Genomic DNA, 24,583 nt, shown 5'->3' with positions numbered 1-24,583 from the left:
GCAGAGGAATTGGAAGAGCCCTCAGACTCTCTCTTCGACATCCTTTGCGCCTCAGCTCCTGCCACGGTGGCTCTACTTCCTTCATGAAGGGGTTTCCATGATCACTAATGCCCTGTGGCCCCTATCTCAAAAAGGACTGAATGCAATACTTTGTGCCAACTAAGGGGCATGAGTACTCATACTCCCACCAAGCCCCTAATTCCCTTGTGGTTGAGGCGGTTAACCACAAGGAGAGGCAGGGACAGCCCAGGGCCACCCCCAAAAATAAAGACTTGAGGAGGCTGGGTCTCTTTGGACGTAAGACTTATTTGTCTTCCAGCCTCCAGCTGAGAGTGGCCAACCACCAAGCTCTCCTTGGCTAGTATGACTTCAATATGTGGCAAGCCTGTTTCACTGCTTTTTCCAGATCTAGATCTGGGTCTTCTAATAGCCTTTGTCTTACACTGATATCTTTTATTCCTATTGCAATTTGATTTTTTACCATTGATTCAGATTGTGGAAATTGTGTCTGACTTCTTAGCTTTAGGTCTGTTAAAAATGATTCAGAAATTTCTGCCTCCATTGGATTTCTTGAGCGAAACTGAAATCTTTCAAATGTTTCACTTATTTTTAGTAAACAGAATTCCTCAAAAAAATGTTTTAAGACCAACTCCTAGTTGGTTCATTCTCTAACATTAAGCTCAAATGAATTATATAATGAAATTGCTTCAGTATTTGCAATATTAAAAAAGATAATCTTTTGTTCATCTTTCTTATGATTAGATCCCAATGCCCTCAAAAATGAATCAAATTGTTATTTAAACATTTTTCCAACTTTCTGCAGCATTTCTTGACATTTTCAGAAATGTGGGAACACTTAATTGATCCATCTGATTTCATTCAAACTTGTTTTTCACTTTTGAGCAACTTTTACCTGTTTTATTTTTTCTTTTTTAACTTCTTCCAGGTCTTGTAACTTCCTTCACTCCTGATACCATTTGGTGTTTTATATTCTGGTAATCCACTAGTCTTAATAATTCATTGCTAGTAACTTAACTGTCTTTATTAAGTTCATAGTTAACACATAAACAGAGCATCTTAACTCTGGTCAATCAATCAGTCAGTCAGTCAGTCTAACTTAAAACCAACAGCCTCCTCCAGCTGTCAGCCCCAATACTCTGAAGAGTCTATTCATTCTCTTAAAGCCATGGGAAAATGGAACAAGTGACTTTTGTCTCCAGGGGTGTAGAGAAATAACCTGGCTTCATCACTATGTGGACTGAGCCTGTCTAAAATATCCAAACCACCTCAAAGAGGAGGTCAAGCTTGATCCTTTGTTTAGTTCAGTCCATGACTTCCAGAATTTTCCCATTAAGATACAATGTACTATAAATCACTTTATATAGCTTTATGGCAATTACTTGCATTGTCAAAAACTATATTTAGACTTCTGAATTTTGCAGGGTCTAATTAAGTAGTATGTCAGGGATCGGCAGTCTTTGTAATGTGACCCATCAGGGAAATCCGCTGGTGGGCTGAGGCGGTTTGTTTACCTGCAGGGTCCACAGGTTCAGCTGATTGCAGCTCCCACTGGCCATTCTAGGTCAATGGGGGCTGCAGGCATAGGCGGTGAGTTCCATATCCATGTGGTGCTCGGGCACCAGCAATATTCAGAGCCAGGGGCCCAGCTCCATCAAAATTTGGGGCCGAGGCGCCCTCTCTCGGTCCCACTTGTGCTCCCTCCCCCCCTCCCGAGTGTCCCATGGCCCTGATTTGCTGCCTCTGCCCCTCGCTCACCTTTCCCAGCCCGAAGCAGAGCGTCTCTGTCTTTGTCTCCTCCATGCTGCTTCCCTGTAGCAATTGCTACTGCAGGGTCCTAGTGCCCTCAACTCCACTGCCAGGGCAGACTGACTCTGGGCCTGCCCTTCCCCCTCAAACCCTTCCCTTTTCTGGCAGGACCCTCCAGCAGCAGCCCCTCCCCCCCAGTCATTGCTCCTGCCCCGTGTTGGGCAAAGAGGCAGCCCCATTCCTCACCCCCCAGTGAGGCTACGGTCAGGGGCAACAGCAGGGGAGGAGGCGCACGCAGCACCCTGCAGCACCCACCACGGAGGAGGCGAGGGAAATTTCTGGACCTGAGAGGGGCCCTAGGAGCACATGCAGTGACAATGTGCTGCTGTGGGGGCAGGAAAAGGGGGCTCCTCCCCCAGAGCTTGCTGCTGCTGGCAGGGAAAGGGCTGGGGAGAGTCCTCCTTTCTGGCCCCTGTCCCAGAGCAACCTGCCTGCACCCCAAACTGATCCCCAGCCCTGATCCACCGCAGGGCCCACATCCCCAGTCAGAGCTTCCCCCCCACCACACCCTCAACCTTTACTCTAGCCCTGAGCCCCTCCAGCACCCCAAACACCTTATCCCCAGTCCCAGCCAGAGCCCTTATCCCCCCACACTCCTCTCATCCTGAACCCTTCCCACACCCCAACCCGCCCATTGCCAGTCCCTGACAGAGCCCTCACCCCCTACACTCCTGCTCTCGCCCTGAGCCCCTCCCACACTCCAAACGCCTCATCTGTCGCCACAGCCCTCACCCCTGTACCCAATCCCTCTGCACCCCTCCCATCCCCAGACTCCCTCCTAGAGCCCGCACCCAAATCTCCTGACCCAGCCTAGGGCCTGCACCCCAGACCACCTCCCTCACCCAAACTCCCTCACAGAGCCTTGGGCAGGTGTGGGGGCGGAGTTTGGGCAGGAGAGTTTTCTGGGCACCACCAAAATTTCTACAAACCTGCCGCCCTTGGCCGCAGGAAGCGGCAGCCAGCACATCCCTCGCCCCACACTGCTTCCAGCAGCCCTGGTGAACCACGGCCAGTGAGAGCTGCAATCGGATGAACCTATGGACGCTGCAGGTAAACAAACCATCCAGGCCCGCCAGCGGATTTCCCTGGCTGGCCACGTGCCAAAGGTTGCTGATCCCTGTAGTATGGTATGGTTTTATGCAGTAGCCTTGCATGGGTTTCTATACTGTGAACACCCATAAGTATGAGGGACTGAATCAGAGACTCTGTAAGCCCTGGCATTCAGTGGTGAAATATCAGATTTAACTGGGAAAGTGCAACTTCAAGAATTACTGTTTGTGCAAACAAAACCTTTAAATACAGGCAATAAAATACTGCTAGTTTGGAATTGTGACAGGGCCCTTCTGGCTCCTACCTCTGCTTGTGTTTACAAACTGCTCAGAGACCCTTGTGTTGGTCAAACATCTTGTGTAGTTTTATTTACAATGTGGTTTCCCAACATCATCTTACTATATACAGCTCTGCTCTTAACACAGTGGGTCTCAAACTTTTTTTTACTGGCGACCCCTTTCACATGGCAAGCCTATGAGTGTGACCCCCCTAATAGATTAAACACACTTTTTAATATATTTAACACCATTATAAATGCTGGAGGCAAGCTGGGTTTGAGGTGGAGGTTGACAGCTCGTGACCCATGTAATGACCTCATAACCCCTAAGGGATCCTGACCCCCAGTTTGAGAATCCCTGTCTTAACAGTCCTAGGAAACCCTGCTCCTGCAACAAGCAGGGAAGAGCAATCTTCCTCCTCCCTCTGCTGCTTCCCTCTAATTCTTTTCTGTGCCTATTTGTAGCCTTTTCTAATAGGTTAATTAGCCTTCCTGCTCTCCTCCACTCACAAATTAGACACAGCTCTGTTTAACCAGCTCCATTCTGCATGGTTTGATTCAATCTGCAGAGACCAGAGTGCTGGCTCAGTCATTCTTGCCCAGCACTCTTATCACAGGAATATACAAACAATTATTGAATTAAAGACTAATTCTAAAGAAATTGTAACTTCTCTGCGTGCTTGTTTACATGTTTTCCACTTCTGATGTACGTATGCCAGAAATCAAAACACGCTAGCCAGTAGTGTCCGTTGATCGTACCAGCTTCTTGGGTAAAGCAATGATTGTCATTTAAATTAAATTGCACCAAAGTTTGGTATTTTGTGTTTTTTCATGTGTAATAAACACATTTAAAGTGCTTTGAACATTAGGCTGGAATCCTGCGTTTAGTCATAAGAAAGGCACTGGTCTGTTCATGAGCAGCTGTCATTTAGCACTTTCTTTCTAGATATAGGGTTTGGTTTTTTTTTGCTATCAGTGGTCTCCTGGCAACACTGATGAAAGCTGTAATTGAGTTTTGCTTCTTATTGTATGCTGTTTACTTTGTGCTCCTGTTTAAGGCTGTTGTTGATTACAGTTATTTTGGAACAAGTATTTGGAGTTACTCAGTATACAAAGTTTAAAGATATGATTGCTTGCCATTTAATACAAAACATGTATTTGAAATATATTTTAGACTTTGTTTCCAAATAGCAGTATTGTTTGCTATCCCGAGATAGATTTGTCAGTCACTTACAAGGAGAATATCCTAGCGTGTTAAATATCAAACTAGATTATGCAAATACTGTCAAATACTCAGGTTATTAAGCTTGTATTTGTTGTACATAGATGAATAATTGGTAGCAAAATCTGAAACAAACTATGATCATATTAGCACAGGGACTCTTACTGTTTGTGATAGAAAGTCCTAGCATTTTATAGTACTTCTGTGGGAAAAGGGAAGAAATTTTGTTAATTAGTAGAAGTGAAAGCAAGCTATTGAAGTGCTTGCAGAGGCAGTCTTATCCTATTCTGTTAACCTGCTGTACCTCTCTTTGATGCTAATATCTAAATGAGTTTTGTATAACGATTCTTTTTCAAGTCTAAAGTGTATTATCTTACTGTAAGCATGTACAACCTATATCTGTATCCACCTATTGTTTCTTATCTTGCACTTAGATTGCAAATTGTTCAGGGAGGTGGCTGTTTGCTATGTGTTCTACAGTGTCTAGCACTATGAGACCCAGATCCTTGCCTTGGTCCCTTAGTTGCAATGTCAATATAAATAATAATCGAATTTAAAGCAGTAGTCCCCAAACTGTGGGATGTGCCCCTTTAGGGTGAGAAGGAACATTTGGGGGGGCAGAGCATGGGCCAGCCTCTGGGGCGGTGGAGGAGCACCTCCCAGCCCTGCTCTGTCCCCAGCTCTGCTCTGACCCCGCCCCGGCCCCAGCAGAGGCCCCGGCGTTGTGGTTGGCCATGGCTCCCGCTTCCGGCCTCAGCCCTGCTCCTGGCTGCTTGTCCAGGCCTTGGCCACCAACCATGGCCCAGTTCCTGGTCCCACTTTCAGTGCGGCTCCCACTCCCAGCCATGGCTCGGCTTCTGGCAATGGCCCAGGCCAGCCCCCATGGGGGCGTGGGGAGAGAATGCCACCCAGCTCTGCTCTAGTCTCAGCTCTGCTCCTAGCTGAGGCCCTGGCCATGGCTCTGGCTCCTGGCTGCAAGCTCCAGCTGTGGCTCCGCTCCCTGCTAAGGTCCCAGGTCTTGGAATGGAGCTGCGGACAGACTACATTATGGTTAAAGGGGGCAGAACATAAAAAGTTTGGAGACCACTGATCTAAAGAAATACAAAGGGTAATTTAAGTTCATACAAAACAGCCTAACAGATATCAATTTGACCAAACTAATGGGTAACGGAGAATACATAGTAATATGTGTAAATCCTCAAAATATGTCTCTATAGTTGGGACTCTCAGCCTCAGCAAATATAGAAAAAAGTATAATAGAGTTTAAACAAGTGAGGCATCATCTTTCCTTGGTGACTGTTTCACATAAGATTGTTCTATTTGCCATCAATATCATTAGTATGTCATTCCTAGTGTGTGTGGAGAAGTATGGACCGATTTACATCATCACTTTTAAATCACTTGATCTTTTTTTTTTTTTTTAGAAAAACTCTGATTTAAATCAAGTTGAAGCTTTATAAAACTACTTGGCAAATTTGTGCTTTTGCAACTTTAGATTAAAATTCTAGAATGGACTAAATTATAAACACCATCTTTTAAAATGCTGCTACTTGTGGGGTGGGGTTGTTTTTTTTTTTTTTGAATTTTACAATACTGTTATTGATGGGGCTGGAAATGTGTATTGAAAGTTAAAGCCATGATCCTGCAAGTGCATAAGCAGGCATGTAACTTTACTCACTTGAATTGAACCAATGACTTCAGTGAGATTACTCAGATTTAAAACTAAACATGCAGAAGTGTTTGTGGCATCAGGGGGCTAAAATTGTATTTTTGTTTCAAAATTGAGGGTATAAAATCTTTGTCTCTGTGGGAGAAAAAAGCTTTAGTGTTAACCATGAAAAGTTTAGACTTTCAGTACACTAATGAAATTAATGTGTATTGTTTTTTGTGCTCACAGGCCAATATTTTAAAAAATCGGAGCCTAAATTTAGGCTCCTAAACCCATATTTAGGCCCCTTAGGATGGGATTTTCAAAAGCACCAAATGTATTTAGGAGCACTAATCCAATTGGCTTCAAACTGCAAACCCTGATGGAGGAGTATAAACTGACCAAAGCATTTGAGTTTTCTTGACTGATGGAAGTTCAGTATATTGGAAGGTGCTGTCAGTTGGGGCAAAAAAAAAAAAGCGCAGACTGTATGTACAATGATCAATGTAATGTATTATATGTGAACACTAATGCTTAATATTGTCACTTTCAGTGTCAGTATTATTGATTTTATTGCTGCACACTTTAAAGTATGTAACAAGGCACGTGCTGTAAATCACAGGGGTTGGGAATTGAGAGATTATTATTTGCATTACCTAGTCAAGGACCAGGATTTTGTCAAACTATAATGATTGGTAATGTGTGTCTACACATACAAAGCAGAGCTTCTGAATATTCAAACTGTGTAATTGGGGTTTTTTTTTTGGCCACTCAATGAAAATCCTGAGCTATACAGCTTCAGGCCCCATTTCTCTAATGCCTTATGTCCTTCATAAGGTGAATTTTTCTTTAAAAAATTCATGCAGCACTAATAGAGTTTTTGTTTAAATATGATGAAGATATAGGATGTAGTACTTGCCACACAAAAGGGACACCTGAGGTAGGAGTGGTAAGTGTAAAATCTATTCCTTTCAAACTAAAAGAACACCACCTCATGAGTTTAAAACTTCAGAAATGTAAAATATTCCATAGAATCATAGAAGCATAGGACTGGAAGGGATCTCGAGAGATCTTTTAGTCCAGTCCCTTGCACTCAAGGTAGGACTAAGCATCATCTCTAGACCATCCCTGACAGGTGTTTGTCTAACCTGCTCTTAAAAGTCTCCAATGAGGGAGATTCCACAACCTTCCTAGGCAGTTTGTTCCAGTGCTTAACTACTCTGACAGTGTCATAACCTAGTCCCAGATTTGGACCTTAGCGTCCAAAATATGGGGGTTAGCATATGAAAAACCTCCAAGCTTAGTTACCAGCTTGGACCTGGTACTGCTGCCACCACCCAAAAAATTAGAGTGTTTTGGGGCACTCTGGTCCCCCCGAAACCCTTCCCTGGGGACCCCAAGACCCAAACCCTTGAGTCTCACAACAAAGGGAAATAAATCTTTTCCCTTCCCCCCTCCAGGTGCTCCTGGAGAGATACACAGAAGCAACCTCCGTGAATCTAAGCAGAGGGAGTCCACCCTCTGTAATTCCAGTCCTGGAAACAAAAGCACTTTCCTCTTCACCCAGAGGGAATGCAAAATCAGGCTAGTAAATCTAACACACACAGACCTCCCCCTGACTTCTTCCTCCCACCAATTCCCTGGTGAGCTGCAGACCCAATTCCCTGAAGTTCCCCACTAAAGAAAAACTCCAACAGGTCTTAAAAGAAAGCTTTATAGAAAAAGAAAGAAAAATACATACAAATGGTCTCTCTATATTAAGGTGACAAATACAGGGTCAGTTGCTTAAAAGAAATATGAATAAACAGCCTTATTCAAAAAGAATACAATTCAAAGCACTTCAGCAATTATAGACATGTAAATACAAAAGAACATATAAATCCCTATCTGATCTTTGGTACTCACAACTGGGAAACAGAAGATTAGAAAGCAGGAAATAGAAAAACTTCTCATCCGAGAGAGCATACAGGCAGAAGACAAAGAACTCAGACACAAAATTCCCTCCACCCAGAGTTGAAAAAAATCCTGTTTCCTGATTGGTCCTCTGGTCAGGTGGTTCAGATTACTTCTTTCCAGGTGAAAGAGACGTTAACCCTTAGCTATCTGTTTATGACAGACAGGAAGTTTTTTCTGAATTCCAACTGTGAAAGTTTAGTCAAGTGTACAAACTAAAGATGCATCAAGCATGTTAAATCTGTGGAGTAGATGACTCTTAGTCTTACCATAATTTTTACACTAAGATGAGCTCTGGAATTTTGTGTGTGGTAAAAATATTTAATCAAATATGTATTTTTTTTCTGCTCAATCAACAATTATGACAAATGCAAGCAAAACCCTAGTGGCATTGCCATTCATGCTTCCTGTGTCATAGGGTGTTACTGGAGCACAGGACTACAGTGATATTAAGAATTTCCATAATCTCTGTGTTTTGCAGGTAGTTTAAGATTCAGAATGCTTGCTGGTATTCTTCAACACTATTAGAGAGTCTCTTAAAAAAAAAAGAGAGAAAAAGTGGGAGGAGTACAAAGTCCTTTATAATAACGTAGTTTGTAGACATGTTCATAACCAAATATTTTCATTTTTCAGATGTTCCTCCTGCTGAGCAAGAAAAGCTTTTTATTCAGAAGTTGCGACAATGTTGTGTTCTTTTTGACTTCGTTTCTGATCCACTGAGTGACCTGAAGTGGAAGGAAGTAAAGCGAGCTGCTTTAAGTGAAATGGTAGAGTACATCACACATAATCGCAATGTGATCACAGAGCCCATTTACCCTGAAGTAGTACATATGGTAAGTGATTTAACAACCAGAAATATTTTGAAAGCTCTTTTTGTAGTTCAGAGTTAATTCTTTGCCTGTATTAATTTCTTTTAGTAAAGCTTAGCTGATCTTTTTTGAAGCTTTCAATATTTTAGCATTAATGAAAAACATCTCTGAAATCAGTTGTCTTTTTTTAAAAAACTGACAGCTTTCTAAATCTTATTGCCAGTGTTTTTGAAATACTTGGTTCTGCCTCTAGTTATTCATTAACTTGGAAACGGTCATACAGAAATTGAAGCATGTTGGAGTTTCACAAAAAAAATTTGCTTTGAAACAGTTTAATTTCTTCAGTCTTGTGTTCACAACCTACATATTGCACACACACAAACTATTAAGAAAATAAAGATTGCGAAATCAAACACCTGAAATTAAGAAATGCCAGAATTAAGGCTTCTTGCAACTTCAGTTCAGTCCCTGGGTGTGTATGCATTATGAAGCAATCTTTAATTACATAATCACATACTAAGCTCATGAGAAACTTAATTCTCTACTAATAGCAGAAAGCCCATACTGTTGCACAGATGAAATTCATAAAGTCTTTTATGTAAAAAAAGCCAAAAATAGCTGAGAACATAAAAAATTAACAGTAAGACATCAGATTCCATTGATGACTGAACCTGGTGACATTCTGAACAAAAAGAGCTCCCAGCCATGCTTGTAGCTGCTTCTGTTGCTTCACATTGAATCAACAGATATTGTAGGCTTCACAGTGACTATAGATTCAGAGTAGTGTTAGAATAGCGTGAAATGGATGAGGCATGGTGCAATGAGAATAACACAAGTACTGAATCCAGTATACACAAGTACTCATTCAGTGATCACCATCCATACTGTGCACTGACCAAGGCAGGCATCTTCTGGAAAAAAAATTGTGATCATGTAATTAAAGACCCCCTGGCTTCCTGTCCCAGTCTCCGTGTTGCAGTAACCCCACTACCACCACCACCCCGCCGGTCAGGTTACTTTTTCCTTCATGCCGTATGGATGCCAGCAGAGAAGCGGCATTGAGAGCACAAAAGAAAAGACAGTTTTCCTGCTTTCAGTTCTGGTGCCTGGCATCCCAGCCCATAGTAGCCAGAAGCAGCAATTGCAGGGAAAAGTTTCTCACCCATGAAGTACTCTCAAGTAATGTCTACACTACGGGATTATTCAGATTTTACAGAAACCGGTTTTTAAAAACAGATTGTATAAAGTCGAGTGCACGCGGCCACACTAAGCACGTTAATTCGGCGGTGTGCGTCCATGTACCAAGGCTAGTGTTGATTTACGGAGCGTTGCACTGTGGGTAGCTATCTCATAGTTCCCGCGGTCTCCCCCTCCCCTTGGAATTCTAGGTTGAGATCCCAGTGCCTGATGGGGCAAAAAACATTTGTCACGGATGGTTCTGGGTACAGCCTCACTCCTCCCTCCGTGAAAGCAGCAGACAGCTGTTTCGCGCCTTTTTTCCTGGGTGAACTGTGCAAATGCCATAGCACAGCAATCATGGACCCTGCTCAACTCAAGACAGCAATCATGGATGTTGTAAACACTTGCACATTATCCTGCAGTCTATGCTGAACCAGGACCTGCAAAACCAGGCAAGGAGGAGGCAGCTACGGCAGCGTGGCAACGAGAGTGATGAGAACATGGACACAGAATTCTCTCAAACCACGGTCCCCTGCACTTTGGAGATCCTGATGGTAATGGGGCAGGTTGTAGCCATTGAATGCCAATTTTGGGCCCGGAAAACAAGCACAGACTGGTGGGACCGCATAGTGTTGCAGGTTTGGGACAATTCGCAGTGGCTGCGAAATTTTCGCATGCGTAAGGGCACTTTCATGGAACTTTGTGACTTGCTTTCCCCTGCCCTGAAATGCCAGAATACCAAGATGAGAGTTGAGAAGGGAGTGGCAATAGCCCTCTGGAAGCTTGCAATGCCAGACAGCTACCGGTCAGTCGGGAATCAATTTGGAGTGGGAAAATCTACTGTGGGAGCTGCTGTGATGCAAGTAGCCAAAGCAATCATTAAGCTGCTGCTACAAAAGGTAGTGACTCTGGGAAATGTGCAGGTCATAGTGGATGGCTTTGCTGCAATGGGATTCCTTAACTGTGGTGGGGCAATAGATGGAACCTATATCCCTATCTTGGCACAAGGGGTACTTTTCAATGGTGCTGCAAGCTCTGGTGGGTCACAAGGGACGTTTCACCAACATCCACGTGGGATGGCCGGGAAGGGTTCATGATGCTCATGTCTTCAGGAACACTGCTCTGTTTGTTTAAACGGCTCCAGCAAGGGAATTACTTCCCAGACCAGAAAATAACAGTTGGGGATGTTGAAATGCCTGTAGTTATCCTGGGGGACCCAGCCTACCCCTTGATGTCATGGCTCATGAAGCCATACACAGGCAGCCTGGACAGTAGTTGGGAGTTGTTCAATTACAGGCTGAGCAAGTGCAGAATGGTGGTAAAAAGTGCATTTGGCTGTTTAAAGGCGCGCTGGCGCACATTACTGACTCGCTCAGACCTCAGCCAAACCAGTGTCCTCTTTGTTATTGCTGCTTGCTGTGTGCTCCACAATCTCTGTGAGAGTAAGGAGGAGACCTTTATGGTGGGGTGGGAGGCTGAGGCAAATCACCTGGCCGCTGATTTCGCGCAGCCAGACACCAGGACGATTAGAAGAGCACACCAGGAAGCGGTGTGCATCAGAGAAGCTTTGAAAACCAGTTTCATAACTGGCCAGGGTACGGTCTGACTGCTGTGTTTGTTTCCCCTTGATGAACCCCCCCACTCCTCTTGATTGACTCATTCCCTGTAAGCAACCCACCCTCCGGCTTCGATTACAGCTTGCTTAAGGAAATAAAGTCACTATTGTTTAAAAATCATGTATTCTTTAATTCATTATAAAAAGAGGGAGAGAACTGACAAGGTAGCCTGGGTGTGGTTTGGGAGGAGGATAGGAGGGAAGGAAAAGGCCTCTAAAAAATTTCAAAGTAATGACAGCCTTTTGGTTGGGATGTCCACGGAAGTGGAGTGGGCGGGTGCATGGAGCCCCCCCCCCACGCATTCTTACACATCTGGGTGAGGAGGATATGGAACATGGTGAGGGTGGTTACACAGGGGCTGCAGCGGCACTCTGTGATCCTGCTGCTGTTTCTGAAGCTCCACCAGACGCCGGAGCATGTCAGTTCAATCACGCAGCAGCCCCAGAGTTGCATCCCGCCACCTCTGATCTTCCTGCCGCCACCTCTCATCTTGAGCGTCCTTCCTGTCCTCACATTCACTGTCATCTTTCCTGTAATTTGATACCACGTCCTTCCACTCATTCAGATGAGCTCTTTCATTGCGGGTCACTTCCATGATTTCCGAGAACATTTCGTCTCGCGTCTTTTTTTTCCTCCGCCTTATCTGAGAGAGCCTTCGGGATGGAGTAGGGATGCTTGAAAAAATTGCAGCTGCATGAGAGAGGGGAGAGAAGTATTTAAAAAGATACATTTTACAGAACAATGCTTATACTCTTTCACGGTGAACAACGCTATTCACCTTACGTAGCGCATGTGATTTCACTACAAGGTCGCATTTTGCATCTTAATATTGAGTGCTTGCGGCTCTGGTGTTAGAGATCTCACAGACACAGGTCCGGGCATCAGAATTCAGCTTGCATGTGTCCATGGTAAGCCATTGTCTTTCGGCTTCTGCAGCCTTCATATACACAGTACTCTACTTTCCCATATACCAAGCAAAGCCCGTTCAGTGCTGCTTCTTTCCTGTTAACATGCAGCAGCAGAAACCACCCCCCCCATATCCAATTCTCTGGGAAGATCGCTTTACCCCTCCCCCCACCGCCTGCCTGGTATCATAGAAGATCACTACTAGCAAAACGCGAAAAAGCTCAAAGCCAGTCACACACACCCCATACCCCTGCTTGGCTGCCTGCAAGGAAGGATTTATTTTAAGCAATAGGCAAACAGCTCAGTAGGAATGGCCATCTCTGTCCCATTAATTTAAATTCCTGAATTTCAACCAGGTGACCATGAACGATATCACTCTCCTGAGGATAACACAGCGAGATAAAGAACGGATGTTGCTTGAATGCCATCAAACACTGGGACCATATGCAGCTAGGCTTTGTCATGCAATGATACCAGATTACTTGCTGCAGGCATGGCATGGTAAAGCGTCCTACCATGGAAGACGGAATAAGGCTGCCCTGCCCAGAACCTTCTGCAAAGGCTTTTGGAGTACCCCCAGGAAGGCTTCATGGAGATATCCCTGGAGGATTTCCGCTCCATCCCCAGACATGTTAACAGACTTTTCCAATAACTGTACTGGCTGTGAATGCATCCCAAGTCCTCAGGACAAACTAATCATTAAAAAACACTTCCTTTTAAACCATGTTTTATATTTACAAAGGTACACTCGCCAGAGGTCCCTTCCATGGCTTCATTATGTGGGATAGTGGCTTGGTAGGGCTGGGAGGGTAATTCCGTCTGGGTGAGAAAAAGCTCCTGGCTGTTGGGGAGAACGGAGTGCTGTGTGCTCTCTGCAAGCTCGTCCTCCTCTTCCTCCTCCTCATCTTCCCTGTTCGCAGAATCCTCAGCCATGGCTGAGATTACCACCCCCACCTCGGAATTCACGGACAGGGGTGGAGTAGTGGTGGCGGACCCCTCTAGAATTGCATGCAGCTCAGCATAGAAGCGGCATGTTTTCGGCCTTGCCCCGGACCTTCTGTTTGCTTCTTTGGTTTTCTGGTAAGCTTGTCTGAGCTCCTTAACTTTCACACAGCACTGTACTGAGTCCCTGGTGTGGCGCCTCTGCATCATGGCCTTGGAAACTTTTTCAAAAATTTTTTCATTTCATCTTTTGGAACGGAGTTCTGTTAGCACGGAATCCTCTCCCCATATAGCGATCAGATCCAGTACGTCCCGTGCGGTCCATGCTGGAGCTCTTTTTCGATTCTCAGGAGACTGCATTGTTAGCTGTGCTGGTGAGCTCTCCACGCTGACCAAACAGGAAATGAAATTCAAAAGTGCGCGGGGCTTTTCCTGTCTACCGGGTCAGTGCATCCGAGTTCAGATGGCTTTCCAGAGTGGTCACAATGGTGCACTGTGGGATACCGCCTGGAGGCCAATACCGTCGATTTGCGGCCAAACTAACCCTAATCCAACATGGCAATACAGATTTCAGCGCTACTCCTCTCGTCAGGGAGGAGTACAGAAACCGGTTTAAAGAGCCTTTTATATCGATATAAAGGGCCTCATTGTGTGGACAGGTGCAGGGTTAAATCGGTTTAATGCTGCTAAATTCGGTTTAAATGCGTAGTGTAGACCAGGCCTCAGTATGGATGGAATTTTTGAAGAATTTCTGGGAAACTTGTTAGAAGTTGGCAGCTGAACAGAGAGTTTTTTCAAAGTCTTATAATTTGGCTAAATCGTGATGGATTTTCATAGGGACAGCAAAAAGCTTATCCATGACAAAAAGATGACTGAACCCTTTTACATTTCAAGGCCATACTCCAAAGCATATGGGCTTCTGAAGGGTTCAGTCTTACTACTATGCATATTAAATGTCTGTGTAGGCTGTTGGGGGTTTTTAGTCAAGACATATAGGTTACTGTTCTTCAGTATGTTGACAGCACTCAGTTTTATTTCCATCTCCACTAATCCCAGCAGGAGTGATTGAGCACCTGACTCAGTATCTGGTAAAGGCTGAGGCATAGATGAAAACAAGCTGGCTGAGATTCAGATCAGAATAAACCGAAGTAGTGATGGTGAGCTGGATTAGGCAATCAAATCTATGTTGGAGATTTGTATCTCACCCATGATTGAGGGAGTGTGGCTGCCATTTGTGACTAGAGTTCATAACTTATGAGTCTGATTGGACCAATAGCTGTATAAAGATGACCAAGTAGCAGCTGGCTGGGTTCATTTTTTTTTCCCATCTACATGTGACCAGAGGGGTACGCACCACCTTTTCTTTCAGATTACTGCTGTAATTCATGCTTTTGTCACTTTGTGATTCGAGTGTTTTTATAATGAACACTATGTGGAACTACATATTAAGTCTCTTTTGGAGCTGAAGCTGATGCAGAATGAAGAGTGTCTTACTGGGAACACAATACCTGTGCTCTGTGATCTGGTTTATTTGATGGTGTGGAAGTAGCTTCTAGGTAAATTAAAAATATTGGGTTTAACCTCTGAAATCCTTAATAGCCTGGGATCTGCTGGTTTGGGACATCACCTTGCTCCCTATATAATACTACCGCAACTGCAGTCAACAGGAGCACTTGAGCAGGTGCTCCCTAGCTATAGAAGAGAAGGAGTTGTGAGGGCGTTCTGAGGCCCCTTGTCTGAAATAACACAATTATGTTAACTTTCCAGTCATGCTACAAGGTCCATCTGTTTTTTCAGGCATTTGGTAAAGGTTCAGGTATGCTTTTATTTTGTGAAGATGGATGAGATACTGTGTTGCTATTTATGATTTGATAAAGGCTGGGTTTTCTTAAGGAATTAAAATAAGGTCTGTATTTGCTTTAAGTAATGTCAGAGCATCTAGAATTTTTGAATTGCTGTCTTTTATATCTTTAAATCAGTTAATCTTTTTTAAAGAACACCCAGAGGGACTTATTTTCAGGAGAATCACAATGGCAGCTGTAATAGGATACATTTTAAAAGTAAAAGTAATCAGTCTTCCAACAGTGGCTGGTACCAGACATTTCAGAGGGAAATTTGAGTGATCCATCTCCTGTCATCCGGTGCCAGGTCCTAGCAACCAGAGGTTTGGGGACACCCAGTGTGTGGAATCCATTTCTGACCATCTTGGCTAATACTCATTGATGGACCTATGCTCCATGAACTTATCTAATTCTTTCTGAACCCAGTTATACTTTAGGCCTTCACAACTTCCCCCAGCAATGAGTTCCACAGGTTGACTATGGGTTGTGTGAAATACTTCCTTATGTTTGTTTTAAACCTGCTGCCTGTTAATTTCATTGGGTAAACCCTAGTTCTTGTATTATGTGCAGAGGTAAATAACACTTCCCTGTTCAGTTTCTCCACTCCATTCATGATTTATAGAACAGTCCCAGTTTTATTAATCTCTCCTCATATGGAAGCTGTTCCATACCCTTAATCAAATTTATTGCCTTTCTCTGTACATTTTACAATTTTAATGTCTTTTTTGAGATAGCAGTTAGCAAAACTGCATGCAATATCCAAAGTGCACGCATACCATGGATTTATATATTGGCATTATGATATTTTCTGTCATAAATGTCATGGTTTTACAGGGTGCCACAGGAGCTGTCAGTCTGCTATGTGTTTTCCAAGTGATAGCATTGTTGATTTCCCCGTATGGTTTGTTGTTGCTTTCATTTAGGTGGAAGAATATTTTATTTTATTTATTTATTTTTTTAAATGACTTGCAAAATCTATATGCCACAGCTCACAATACACTAGGGTGGAGACTTGCCCATAAGACTGTTTTGACAGATAAGTAATTTACCCTGTTCTCGTTAGTATCTCTAAAATGTACCTAAAATAATTCACCTGTTTGTGCTATCTAGTGTAAGATACTGAGTCATGCTTATTTGAAAAATGCATCACTTAAAGATGGTCAGTCATGTCTGTATATATATATGCAGCATTTTAGGAATTAAATACCTTAATTAAGACACTGCATTTGACATCTTCAATACATCCCACCCACTCACTCTGTTTATGCCTGTCCCTCATTGTGTCAAACCTATATTTAGAGGGAACAATTTTCAAAAACTGTTATGCAGTGGAAACCATGCTGACTGTTCATTTTTGAGCACCCAAGAGTTCACTAGGGTCTTCTGAGATATAGACATGCATTTGCTGTCCCAAAAAGTTTACAATCTAAATGTAGGCTTGACATAACGAGGGACAGGCATAAACAGAGTGGGTGGGTGGGATAGGTACTAGGAATTACCATACCAAGATTAGAATAGTGGTTTGTCTGGACAGTATCCTGTTCCTGTCAGTGACCAGTAGCCACATGCTTGACAGGAAGAATCAGAACAGAAGATTATGAAGCAACAATTTTAGACAGAGTTTGGTCTTGATCTGCCAGTTGGTGATTGGCTTGTGCACTTAATTCACTTGGATCAGTTTTATATTTTTCCTTTTCAGTATTCTTTATATATCCCGTTTTTCTGGAAGATAGAAGCACTCAATTTACCTACTCTTTCAATTTGTCCACTTACAGAAGTCTTTTCTGCTTCTGATCATTTTTCTCTGCTTCTGGCTTACAGTAGGATCACTTGACTACTCAGTAAGGCATGTAAACCTTTTGGTGGTTCAATTAAATTATAGATTTTTATATAAAAGATGAGCTCCCTTTTCATAAATGATGTGGAAGAAGTATTTTTTTAATGGATTTGAATAGTAACCTATTTGCACCTACTGTTAGAGGAACAGTTCAAAAGAGAACTAGATAAGTTCATGGAGCATAGGTCCATCCTGGCTAACAGCCATTGATGGACAGAGATGGTGTCGCTAGTCTCTGTTTGCCAGAGGCTGGGAATGGGTGATAGGGAATAGATCACTTGATGATTACCTGTTCTGTTCATTCCCTCTGGGGCACCTGGCATTCGCCACTGTCAGAAGACAGGATACTGAGCTAGATGGGCCTTTGCTCTGACCCAGTATGGCCATTCTTATGTTCTTAGGATGTGCAGGAACTAGTTCAGAGATGCTTTATATTGTCTTTGCATATTTGTTTGGAGGAAAGTAAATGAGGATAGAAAGAGGGAACAGTTGTTTGGGTTTTTTTTGTTTTTTGTTTGTTTGTTTGTTTTTTTGTTTTTTTTTTTTGGAGGGGGTTTAGTTTGGGATTTTTTGTGTTGCATATATCCCCTTCCGCCTTCCTTTGTCTGACAGTTAGGTTCCTGCCTTGAAGCTCTTTCATCTATCATCTTGTATGCCTAAATCACCAGGCATCCCTGTAGCACAATATAAATAAATTATAGTTCATGATCAAAGGCACCTATACTGATTTTTCAAGATTTCAAACACAGTATTTAAAAAAAAAACAGTGAAATATTTCAAGGTTACAAAGGGTTAATTCTAGAGCTGTCAGGCAATGAAAACAATTAATCATGATTAATCGCAGGACTAATTTCACTGTTAAACAATAATAGAATACATTTTGTTTAAATATTTTTGGATTTTTTTTACATTTTCAAATGTACTGATTTCAATTACAACATGGAATACAAAGCATACAGTGATTACTTTATATTTATTTTTATTACAAATATTTATGCTGTAAAAAACAAGAAATAGTCTTTTTCAGTTCACCTCATACAAGCACAGTAATGCAATCTCTTTATCATGAAATTCGAACTTACAAATATGGAATTACATACAAAAAATAATTGCATTAAAAAAGAAAACAATGTAAAACTTCAGATCCTATGAGTCCACTCAGTCCTCCTCCTTGTTCAGCCAGTCACTCAGACAAACAAGTTTGTTTACATTTGCAGGAAATAATGCTGGTCCTTGACTAGGTAATGCATATAATAGTCTCTCAATTCCCAACTCTTGTGATTTACAGCACGTGCCTTGTTACATACTTCAAAATGTGCAGCAATGAAATCAATAATACTGACACTGGAAGTGACAATATTAAGCATTAGTGTTCACTTATAATATATTACATTGATAACTGTACAGTCTGCGCTTTTTTTTTTTCGCCCCAACTGGCAGCACCTTCCAATATACTGAACTTCCATCAGTCAAGAAAACTCAAATGCTTTGGTCAGTTTATACTCCTCCATCAGGGTTTGCAGTTTGAAGCCAATTGGATTAGTGCTCCTAAATACATTTGGTGCTTTTGAAAATCCCATCCTAAGGGGCCTAAATATGGGTTTAGGAGCCTAAATTTAGGCTCCGATTTTTTTAAAATATTGGCCTGTGAGCACAAAAAACAATACACATTAACTTCATTAGTGTACTGAAAGTCTGAACTTTTCATGTTTAACACTAAAGCTCTTTTTTCTCCCACAGAGACAAAGATTTTATACCCCTAATTTTGAAACAAAAATACAATTTTAACCCCCTGATGTCACAAACACTTCTGCACGTTTAGTTTTAAATCTGAATAATCTCACTGAAGTCATTGGTTCAATTCAAGTGAGTAAAGTTACATACCTGCTTATGCACTTGCAGGATCATGGCTTTAACTTTCAATACACATTTCCAGCCCCATCAATAACAGTATTGTAAAATTCAAAAAAAAAAAAACCCACCCCACAAGTAGCAGCATTTTAAAAGATGGTGTTTATAATTTAGTCCATTCTAGAATTTTAATCTAAAGTTGCAATAGCACAAATTTGCCAAGTAGTTTTATAAAGCTTCAACTTGATTTAAATCAGTAATTTTTCTAAAAAAAGATCGTGATTTAAAGTGATGATGTAAATTGGTCCATACTTCTCCACACACACTAGGAATGACATACTAATGATATTGATGGCAAATAGAACAATCTTATGTGAAGCAGTCATCAGGGAAAGATGATGCCTCACTTGTTTAAACTCTATTATACTTTTTTCTATATTTGCTGAGGCTGAGAGTCCCAACTATAGAGACATATTTTGAGGATTTACACATATTACTATGTATTCTCTGTTACCCATTAGTTTGGTCAAATTGATACCTGTTAGGCTGTATTGTATGAACATAAAATTACCCTTTGTATTTCTTTAGATCAGTGATCTCCAAACTTTTTATGTTCTGACCCCCTTACTCATAATGTAATCTGTCCGCACCCTCATCCGAAGACCCAGGACCTCAGCAGGGAGCGGGGCCACAACTGAGGCTTGCAGCCAGGAGCAGGAGAGCCTTTTATGCAAGAGAGCCTTTTGAAAGGGATTTTTTTCCTGTGGGAAATCAGTTTCTTTTAATTATTCCCCCCCACCACCATCACCACCACCCTTGGCAGTTTTCTTCTTCTCCTTCCATCTTGGCCTTAATCTGGAAAGGAGAAGGTCTTTATGGAAGCATTTGGAGGAAAGCTGATGACTCTTCTAGTCTAGTCCTAGATATCAAATCTTAATGAGATTGGCAGCGGTTGAACCCCAACAGCAGTATTATAAGTTTACACTTCTGCACTTAGAAAAAGAATTTTGTATTTGGAATGGAGTGCAGGTTTCTCCTATGCCAGGGTTGATTGATAGTTTCTGAGGCCAGAAGGGGGACCATTGTGATACTTTAATCTGACCTTCTGTATAACACTGCCAGTAGAACTTCCCCAAAAATAATTGCTAGCCCATATCTTTTAGAAAAACAGCCAATCTTGATTTAAAAATTGACAGTTATGGAGAATCCACCACAACCCTTAGTAAGTTGTTCAAATGGTTAAATACTCACTGTAAAAAAGTGTGCCTGATTTCCAGTTTGAATTTGTCTAGCTTCAACTTCTAGCTGTTGGATCATCCAGCTGTTATACCTTTCTTTGCTAGATTGAAAAGCTTGTTGTTAAATATTTGTTCCCCAGGTGTAGGTACTTACAGATAATAATCAAGTCACTCCTTAACCTTATCTTTGTTAAGGTAGATAAATTGAGCTTCTTGAGTCTTTCACATAAAGACAGGTTTTGTAATTATTTTGTCATTCTTCTGGCTCTTCTCTGAACTGTCTCCAATTTATGAACATCCTTCTTGAATTGTGGGCACCAGAACTGGACACAGTATTCTAGAAGCGGTCACACTGGTGCCAAATATGGAGGTAAAATAAACCTCTCTATTTCTACTTGAGGTTCCCCTGTTTATGCATCCAAGGATTTCATTAGCCCTCTTGGTCACAGCATCACATCGGGAGTTCATGTTCAGCTGATTATCCACCATGACCCCTAAATCTTTTTCAGAGTCACTGCTTCACAGGATAGAATCCCCCATCTTGTAAGTATGGCCTATGTTCTTTATTTCTAGATGTATTCATTTACATTTAGCCTTACTAAAATGCATATTATTTGCTTGCATACAGCTTATCAGTGATCCAGATCACGCTGTATCAATGACCTGTCCCCTTCATTGTTTAACACTCCCTCAGTTTTTGTCATCTGCAAACTTTATCAGTGATGATTTTGTTTTCTTCCAGGGCATTAATAAAAATGTTATAGTCTAGGGTCAAGAACTAATCCCTGTGGGACCCCACTAAAGAGACACCATTTTGATGATGATTTACAGTTACATTTTGAGAGCTATCAGACAGTTTTTTATCCATTTAATGTGTGCTGTGTTCATTTTATCTCTTTCTAGTTATTTAATCAATATGTCGTGTGGTACCTAGTCAATGCCTTATAGAAGTGCCAAGTATGTTATCTCAACACTATTATCTTTATCAACCAAACTTGCAATCTCATAAAAAACCAAATCCATATCAAGTTAGTTTGACAGGCTCTATTTTTCATAAACCCACATTGATTATCGTTAATTATATTACCCTCCTTTAATTCTTTATTAATAAAGTCTCTTGTTAACCACTTCATTATCTTGCTCTGAATCAGTATGAGACTGACAGGTCTGTAATTTCCAGGTCATCCGATTTACCCTTTTTTAATATTGGCACAGCATTAGTTTTCTTCCAGTCTTTTGGAAGACCAGACAGGTTCTAGGAATCGCTGAAAATCAACATTAACTGTCCAGTGATCTCCTCAGCCAGCTCTTTTAAAACTGTTGGATGCTTGTTATCTGGATGTGCTAATTTAAAAATGTCTAGCTTTAGTAGCTTCCATTTAACCTCTCCTGAGAAACTAGTTAGAATGGAAGGAGTGTTGTCATAATATGCTATAACTACGTCATCTTTTCTCCCTAGATACAGAACAGAAATACTTACTCAATAGTTTAAGTGACTTCTGCTTTTTCTCCATTATTGGTAATTAAGATAGACTTAATTAGTATAATTTTTCTTACCTTTCAACAGAGTTCACTTGCAACCGGCCTCAATATTTTTGCACAATATGGTTTGTGAGGGCATAATTTAGATGGTGTGCTGGACTATGGAAGTAGTTGCTATGGGGACAGTCTCGGCTCCAGAACTATTTCCAGTTAGTGAGCTCTCCTTCTACCTGAAACAGAGAGGGAGGGAAAGTTCGCCATTTACTATTAGCCCATATTGCAGGGTAGGATGGGATGGGTTGAGTTTAACTCCTGGGGAGGCCACAGTGCCCACTGACCAATGGTAGTCCATCGGGAGGCCACATTGGTTAATACTGTCGCTTCTTTCAAGTGCTGGAATTGGTGCCCCTGCTTTATGAAGGACCAATAACCAGTAGAGGCAGTCCTCTTTTGATCCACTCTCCATTCTCCACCCCCCCGGCCTCCCTTACAATTGTACAATGACTTTGAGTTAAGATTATTATTAATCTATCTGGGGGAGGAGGTTAAATTTTAGGCTAGAATATGCAAGACCAATTCTGAATCTCCATGTCTTTCTAATCTTTTGAAAATAAGGGAGGTAGCTTGGGACCACACACTAATTTTGGAGTGAATGTTCAGGGCAAGAATTTTTTTTTAGAATATTTGCCTGTGATTGATAGTAAACAGGAAGGTGACAGAGTGTAACTAATTGTGATAAATGGATATTTGAATTTATAGATATGTAAACAACTTTTTAAATCGTAATATGTTAGTTTTCTGTAATAACTTTTGGGACATTTTCTTGGAACAGGGCATATATGAGTGAACATTTATTTAATCGCCATTGTTCTGGCTTCCCATTCTATAGTTCTTTGTAAACACTTTGTCTGTAAAACGTTCTCTAACATCATTAGCTCCCAAATATATCTGTAGCAGCAGGGTTCTCTCTGAATGGTTAGACTTGAAACATGACTTGAAAATGCTGTGTGCGCTATAATCTACAGAGAAGAAAGTTTTAATTGACTAGCTAATCATTTTTTTAAGCATTAGTTGAGTTAAATACCAGTTTGTAAATGATAAACTTTGTGGTATTAGTTAAAATACTTGTTTTATAAAGAATCCTCATCTCAGTAAGCATCTTTAAATAATTCCATTGTTTCAGAGTTCTTAAAGATACATGTAATTTTAGTTTGCAGTTAACATGTTTCGAACATTACCACCATCTTCTAATCCAACGGGAGCAGAATTTGATCCAGAGGAAGATGAACCAACTCTAGAAGCTGCCTGGCCTCACCTACAGGTAATTAGCAATCTCATTTCATTTGACTAAATAGTAACTAAATTATTGCAAAACAGTATTACACAATGTGTCTTCCTACTATATGTTAAACACACCAGTGATCTTTTGCAGTCAAAAATAGATTTGTTACTATTAAGAGCTGGACAGTCTTTGAAATTACATTGTGTAATTTGAAATTATTAGTTTTAATCTTTCAAAAGATATTAATGCGTAAACAACTGAAAAGAAAATTATGTTGAAAATCAACCTTTGTTTTTAGAGGTCAAAAGTTTGCTTGTTTCAGTGCAAACATATGATTTTAAATTAAATAGTAAAGATTAAAGTGAGTTTTAGCTGATTATTTTTACTATTCATGTTTTGTTTTTATTATTTATCTATGGCAAGGTTCTAGCTTTAGATGTTTGAAAAATGTGAGCGCAAAGTAAAAGTAAAAGATTTTTCAAAATATGCATTACCGAACACCATGGATGTTAAATCAGTATTTATTGGTATGAAGTAAAATTAATTCAGGAATGTAGTATTTGGGAATCCTCTGCAGTTTAAAGAACGTAGCACTGTTAGAAAATACAGCACCTGATGACATACATTCCCTGCACCAAATTGTAGTATTACTTTTGCTGTAAAATGATATAAAAACAATGTATAATACTATCTTGAATTAGGAAGTTTCTTTTTTAACAGTGTCAGAATTGAGTTGTAATTATACTGCTTAGAAAAATATAATATTGTATCAAAAAACTAATGTTATTTCTCTGTGGATTTTTTTTCAGCTTGTTTATGAATTTTTCTTAAGATTTTTAGAATCTCCAGATTTCCAACCTAATGTAGCTAAGAAATATATTGATCAGAAGTTTGTATTGCAGGTGAGGTAAAAATGAATATATCTTCAAGCTTTAAATCCAAATTGATTTAAAATACATTAGATTTTACTCAAATCTATCTTTCTTTTTCACAGCTTTTAGAACTCTTTGATAGTGAAGATCCTCGGGAAAGAGATTTTCTTAAAACTACTCTTCACAGAATATATGGGAAATTCTTAGGCCTAAGAGCTTACATCAGGAAACAAATTAATAATATATTTTATAGGTATGTCACAGCTCTTTATTTTGGTACATATGATTAGATACTGTGATTTAGACTTTTTGGTTCCTTATTAGCAAAATCTTAGTTATTTCATTCTGTGTAAACATGTTTGTGCCTAATAATATTGGCATCTGTTTAATTAAGCAATTCTCAGTGAGATCCAAGTCAGGGGAAGTATAGCATGTGATAAATGTTATAGCTGCAGTTTGGGTACATTTGAGATTCTACATTTACATCAGTTTTGCGTCAACTTGACTTTTTATGTAGTGCTTTATCAGGAATGAGTTGTTTGAATGATAGTGCCATGTTACTGAGCGCAGTGCATATTATTGTTTGTTATAATTATTTATTTGTAATATCATAGAACGTAGATACATTTGTTTCAGTTTTATACATATCTCCTGGAGAGAGAGATGCAACACAAGTGAAGAAAATACATGTGCAGGAACTCACTTCAAAGGGCAAAATCCATTTCTGAAGGAAGCAAGTCCAATATGACGT

At 40.9% G+C, this 24,583-nt stretch overlaps 1 protein-coding gene across 3 annotated transcripts in view; it reads left to right on the top strand.

Annotated features, from left to right (window-relative positions):
* PPP2R5C (protein phosphatase 2 regulatory subunit B'gamma) overlaps positions 1-24,583 on the top strand; it is a 188,303-nt gene that overhangs the window by 86,210 nt on the left and 77,510 nt on the right. For 2 of the 3 annotated variants that reach the window (XM_030558739.1, XM_030558741.1), the window contains 4 exons: positions 8,611-8,810; positions 22,889-22,999; positions 23,770-23,862; positions 23,955-24,085. In XM_030558739.1, the coding sequence (XP_030414599.1) occupies positions 8,611-8,810; positions 22,889-22,999; positions 23,770-23,862; positions 23,955-24,085 (535 nt within the window). The remainder of the gene's footprint in view (positions 1-8,610; positions 8,811-22,888; positions 23,000-23,769; positions 23,863-23,954; positions 24,086-24,583) is intronic. The other variant, XM_030558740.1, reaches the window with a different exon arrangement.

The sequence above is a fragment of the Gopherus evgoodei genome, chromosome 4 (genome assembly GCF_007399415.2).
Source record: "Gopherus evgoodei ecotype Sinaloan lineage chromosome 4, rGopEvg1_v1.p, whole genome shotgun sequence".
Taxonomy (NCBI): domain Eukaryota; kingdom Metazoa; phylum Chordata; order Testudines; family Testudinidae; genus Gopherus; species Gopherus evgoodei.
The sequence above is the reverse complement of the archived record's forward strand: the minus strand, read 5'-3'. Positions and strand labels throughout refer to the sequence as shown.